At 38.8% G+C, this 6,000-nt stretch overlaps 1 protein-coding gene across 3 annotated transcripts in view; it reads right to left on the reverse strand.

Moving 5' to 3' along the window:
• The window catches only part of gtf3c3 (general transcription factor IIIC, polypeptide 3), a 54,313-nt gene that overhangs the window by 16,764 nt on the left and 31,549 nt on the right, over positions 1–6,000 (reverse strand). For all 3 annotated transcript variants that reach the window (XM_043692905.1, XM_043692907.1, XM_043692906.1), the window contains exons 9-13: positions 4,868–4,968; positions 4,009–4,180; positions 1,990–2,192; positions 1,121–1,222; positions 218–353 (exon numbers count right to left, since the gene is read on the reverse strand). In XM_043692905.1, coding sequence (XP_043548840.1) covers positions 218–353; positions 1,121–1,222; positions 1,990–2,192; positions 4,009–4,180; positions 4,868–4,968 — 714 coding nt within the window. The remainder of the gene's footprint in view (positions 1–217; positions 354–1,120; positions 1,223–1,989; positions 2,193–4,008; positions 4,181–4,867; positions 4,969–6,000) is intronic.

Genomic DNA, 6,000 nt, shown 5'->3' on the forward strand with positions numbered 1-6,000 from the left:
AGGTAGGTAAAAACAATGACTGCAGATGCTGAAAACCAGACTTTGGACCAGTGGTGCTGGAAGAGCACAGCAGTTCAGGCAGCATCCGAGGAGCAGCAAAATCGACGTTTCGGGCAAAAGCCCTTTTCATGAATCAGTTTAGTCTCGGATCTTTATAGAATGGCACCAGATCAGTCTGAGTTTTTAAGTCATAACACTTACAAGTTTCATTCCTTACCTTTAACATCCAAATATGCAGCTTCCTGATCATCAATATCACTAACTTTATCTCTTAACTCCTTTACAAGATATAGGTGCTTCTCCCCACTTTTGGAACTTGAAACCAATGAAACCTGAGCTCTGCTCATTGCCACCTACAAGAAAAATTAGTTTCATTTGCTCTTTGCTGTGGCACAATTTTCTTTTTGTAAATCAGTTTTAAACAATAACTGCTAATTGCCCAAGGTGATGTAGCTTCTACTCCAAATGTTCTCCTTAAACATAGAATGGCAACATGCATAATTTAAACAATAAAATACAGATTATTGGCTTTTCTGAGTGACAGTTTTGGAAGTTTACTTAATTCTAAAACAGTGAGTGATAATGACAAAAAGCAACAAGTTTCAAAGGCATCATTGTATTCAGCAGTGTGTGTGTGGTTTTTAAAACTTCATTCATAGGCTGTGGGTATTGCTGACAAAGAGCAGTTAACAGTCAACCACATGTAGGGTCTAGAGTCACATGTAGGCCCGAGCAGGTGAAGACAACACTCTCTTCCCTAAAGGAAATTAGTGAACCGGATGGGTTATTCTCAATATTTGACAATTGTCATTGTTAGCTTTCTAATTCCAGATTTTTAGTGAATTCAAACCTCACTATTTAACTTGGTGGAATTCGAACCCAAGTCTCTGGATAAACAGTCGAGTGTTAACATCACTAGGCCATTCACCTGATACAAACCTTTGCTAGTTTTCATATCTTTCTAAAAATCAAGCCTTTTCAACATATCCACAATTTTCGCAGACTTGAACAGCTGCAATATTGAGAGGAACATGAGCATACATGGAAGAAGAAGCTACTTCACTCTGATATTACAAGTTGAATATCAATTTTCTTTTTGGTTGTAAAGATTCCAACTCACCTTTAAAAGCATTGCTAGCATTGCAAGTAAAGCATCCACGTAATCTGGCAACTTCTTCTGGGAATACAATAAGGTAGAGCGATGCAGTAACAGCTTCAGTTCCTGAATGATACACAAGAATAACCTGAGATTTAAATAACCTGACAATTGGACAAGAGATAAAAATAAAACAACAGTACAATTTTCCTGCAGAATAGGGTCTACAAATGACAATTTTTTATTCCAGAGTTTATACCAAGCATTAGTTGGTCTACAGAGTAAGTGACAGTTGTTAAAAGTACGTTATTTGCACTGTTCTCCACCAAAACATTGTGTAGATGTTTTAACATTTTCCTCATGAATATTCTGACTGTAACCTGTTAAAAGCTTATCAATTTCTAAGGGTAATGTCACTCTCTCCTTCCTTGTTTTCTTTAGATTGGATACCTCAATTGCAGATTATGCTTAATTTAGCAGCCCTACAAAACTGCAAATCTCACCAACTAACAAACAGCCAAGTTGCCAGGCAGACATGTCACAACAACCTTTTGGGTATGAGTCATTTATTCAACAGTGTGATTAATCGTCATTTTAATTAAGCCATTATTCATCAATAGCCTCTGCATTTCTAGAGGAGGCGTAAGTCAGCAGCAGTGAATTTGATTAAAACCTTAGAAACCAAGAGGCACTTGCAATAGGATGAATGATCAAATACCAACTGAGTGTCATGAGCCCCATTTAGTATAGACTGAATATTCTCCTTCTGTGCTGTAAAGTTTCTTATAGTGGCAAACCAAATATTTGCTGTCATTTTAATACATTAATTATGTTGCCAGTACATTGAAATACAGGTCTTGTGGTAATAATTAGTCAGTTATTATATTTCATACCTGTTGAGCTGCATTTGCATCATGTGCTAGTGTTTCAGGATCATGCATTGATTCCAGAGCCTCAAGAGCTTTCTCTGGTCGCCCTAATTGTTGTTGTAACGTCGATAGGGAAATACGTGCATCCAGGTGCAAAGGTGCCATTGCCACCACTTTGGTGTAACTCTCTGCTGCAAGCTCCATATGTCCCAAGGCTTTCAAACACTCTTAAGTTAGAAAATTAGAATTGAGTATTGCACATTTCCATTCTCAAAATTGTTCCTCATTCTTTTCATTTCACTTTCCAATTGTAGCATTACATATACCATTACAATTAAAAAGATCAAGAGCACAAATAAGGAAAATATTAATAGCATACAATACAGTAAATGTGTCAATTGATGTTTATGTTCCACAGGAAACTAACTGCAATGTCTTTCACAAGGCTAGCTTAGCTACATACATTACAGGGAAGGGAAACTGTTCACAGATTGAGAAATATGCTGTCCCACAGCTGAACAGCTAGATCATCAGCACTATCTTGGTGCAGTTACTATTCCTTCAAATGTAAATAATTGATTATGTTTTTCTAATCTGATGTTAAACAGTTTTCAAAATACATAATGCCTTCTATTATATATATCTCAGAAACATCTCACAACACTTCAGAAAGAATAAACAATTTTGAAAGTGCAGTCAAACAATAAAGTTATTTTATACAAAAACAGAAATTGCCGGAGAAACTCAGTAGCATCTGTGGACAGAAAGCAGAGTTGGTGTTTAAGGGCCAGTGACCCTTAAAGTCATAGAGTCATACAGCAAGTAAACAGACCCTTCAGCCCAACACATCCATGCCAATCAGGTTTCCTAAACTGAACTAGCCCCATGTGCCTGTGGTTGGCCCATATCCCTCTAAATCTTTCCGATCCATGTACCTGTCCAAACGTCTCATAAATGTTGTAATTGTATTTGTCTCTACCACTTCTTCTGGCACTCATTCCATATAGTCTGTGTGAAAACGTTGCCCCTCAGATCCTTTTTAAATCTTTCTCCTCTCACCTAAAACCTTTGCCCTGTAGTTTTGGACTCCTCTACCCTGGGGAAAAGAACATGGCTATTAACCTCATCTATGACCCCTATGATTTTATAAACCTCTATAATGTCACCCCTCAGCCTCCTATTCTCCAGCGAAAAAAAATGTCCCAGCCTATCCAGCATCTCCTGAGAACTCAAACATTCCAGTCTCAGTAACATCATTGTCAATCTTTTTTTGCACCATTTCCAGTTTAATAACATTGTTTTTTATAGCAGGATGACCAGAATTATCCAAATGCAGCCTTGCCAATGTTTTGTACAGCCATAACATGACATTCTAATTCCTGTACTCAATGCTCTGACTGATGAAGACAAGTGTGCCAAATGTCTTCTTTACCACCCTGTCCACCTGTGATGCCACTTTCAAAGGAACAATGTACCTGCACTCCTCGGTCTCTCTGTTCAACAACACTCCCCAGGGCCCTACCATTAACTGACTCTTCTTCAGTTCTGCTTTTGTTTCAGATTTCCCACATCCCACAGTTCTTTGTTTTTGGTTAAGCTATTTTGCACACTGCATTACGAGTAGTAATGAAATGAATAAGCAATTTTTTATGGTGGTTGAGGGTGAATGTTAGTCAGAATAAAGGAAGTCAAAATCCATTAAATAGTGTCTCAAACATCTATTTAACCATAGTCTTCAGTTACTCATCTCATCAGAAAGGCATCATGTGACATTGCAGCAGCCTTGCAGTGTGAAGTAGAATGTCACCCTAGATTGCATCTGGGCAAGCTACCATTCAATATAAAAACAAGTAAACATAGAACTCTTATTCATTGAAAATGGATAAATCTCATTCTCTAACATGCAGAATATTCTTCATTGAACACAAGTTTATTGAAGACTACTGATTTACGTTAATGGACCATTCTATACATTTCCTTAGAATTTAAAAGTATTTATTTGAAGTAACAAGATTTAGATTGAGAGTTTTTGAATGTAGTTACCTGCATGACGAAGCCAAACAACCGCAAGGTTGTACCGTTCTGAACATACGAGGGCACTCAAAAGGGGTAACGCAGAGTTATATTCACCAATCTCTAGAAAAGCTTCAGCCACATCTAAATAAAGATCTCCCATGTCTTCAGGGTTCTGTTCCATTAAGTTTGTCATCAAAAGCTAAAGATGAAAAAACATTTGATTTAAATAGTTAAATACTATAGCTCATAGAATTATTTCCTTATATTGTAAATATAAATGAAATTTTGTCCTCACTGAACTTTAAAACTGTCTCTTCAGTGAATTTAAGAGCACAATGCAAATTTACTTAAGTAGAAACAATGGAAATTAGAATTATTCTGCAACTTCAGATGATGTGTAAATACATTTGGGTTTATTTCAATACAGTAAGCTAAATTAGTTGAGAAAGTAAAATATTTAAAATTACAATCTAACATCCAAATCAAAACTCTGAATCTCTTCATTAAACAAAATTATTTTGTTCTCTTAACAAAAAAATGGCAGTAGGTCTTTTGTCCACATTAGTGATAAGAATATACACAAACATATCAGTAAAAATTATAAGCTTGTTACATATTAAAGAATCATGTAACAAAATTATTAGAAAATGCTGTACACTTTTACTGGAAGAATTTCATTTTAAAGATATTCAAAAAACTTCAACAGGAAAGGAGAACTATGTGTGACAGAATGTTAAAAGACTGGCCTTTCACATCTAGAATTAGGTCTCACCTGACTTGAGATTTTTGGACGTTACTCTCACTGAAAAAATCTGAAGTCTATTTATGTCTTTTTGATCTAGTTCTTCATAATTTATTCTAAAAATCTTGTTGAATTGAAACTTACATCAAGAGGCTTGAGGATATGAAGATGGATCAAACACACTATCAGCTTGACTCGGATGTCTATGGGGACCGCTTCTGGGATCTGACATTTGTAAGTAACATCTATAATCCATTAAAGCAGAGAGAAGAAAATGAGATACCTTTTGACAGTTTCATTTCTCCTACATATTTTATTTTTCACTACTTTCTTCCTATTTCAAGTCCCTAAGTAGCAGACACCAGATGAGGGCAAGGCCACCCACAGCTTCCAACCTCATAGTCCAGGATCCCCGCACTGCCCGGTTCTACCTCCTTCCCAAGAGCGACAAGCCTGACCACCCTGGCCGACCCATTGTCTCAGCATGCTCCTGCCCCAGTGAACTCATTTCGAACTACCTCGACACTGTCCTATTCCCCCTAGTCCAGGAACTCCCCACGTTCGTTCGAGACACCACCCACGCCCTCCACCTCCTCCAAGACTTCCGTTTCCCCGGCCCCCAACGCCTCATCTTCATCATGGATATCCAATCCCTCTACACCTCCATCCGCCATCACCAGGGCCTCCAAGCCCTCCGTTTCTTCCTCTCCTGACGTCCCAACAGTACCCTTCCACCGATACTCTCATTCGTTTGGCCGAACTGGTCCTCACCCTTAACAATTTCTCCTTCGAATCCTCCCACTTTGTCCAGACAAAAGGGGTAGCCATGGGCACCCGTATGGGCTCTAGCTATGCCTGTCTCTTTATTGGCTACGTAGAACAGTCAATCTTCCGTAATTACACCGGCACCACTCCCCACCTCTTCCTCCACTACATTGATGACTGCATTGGCGTCACCTCGTGCTCCTGCAAGGAGGTTGAGCAATTCATCAACTTCACCAACGCATTCCACCCTGACCTTAAATTTACCGGGACCATTTCTGACACCTCCCTCCCCTTCCTGGACCACTCCATCTCCATTAATGACGACCGATTTGACACTGACATTTTTTACAAACCCACCGACTCCCACAGCTACCTGGATTACACCTCTTCCCACCCTACCTCCTGCAAAAATGCCATCCCGTATTCCCAATTCCTCCGCCTCCGCCGTTTCTGCTCCCAGGAGGACCAGTTCCACCACAGAACACACCAGATGGCCTCCTCCTTTAGAGACC

The sequence above is a fragment of the Chiloscyllium plagiosum genome, chromosome 7 (assembly GCF_004010195.1).
Source record: "Chiloscyllium plagiosum isolate BGI_BamShark_2017 chromosome 7, ASM401019v2, whole genome shotgun sequence".
Classification (NCBI taxonomy): Eukaryota; Metazoa; Chordata; class Chondrichthyes; order Orectolobiformes; family Hemiscylliidae; genus Chiloscyllium; species Chiloscyllium plagiosum.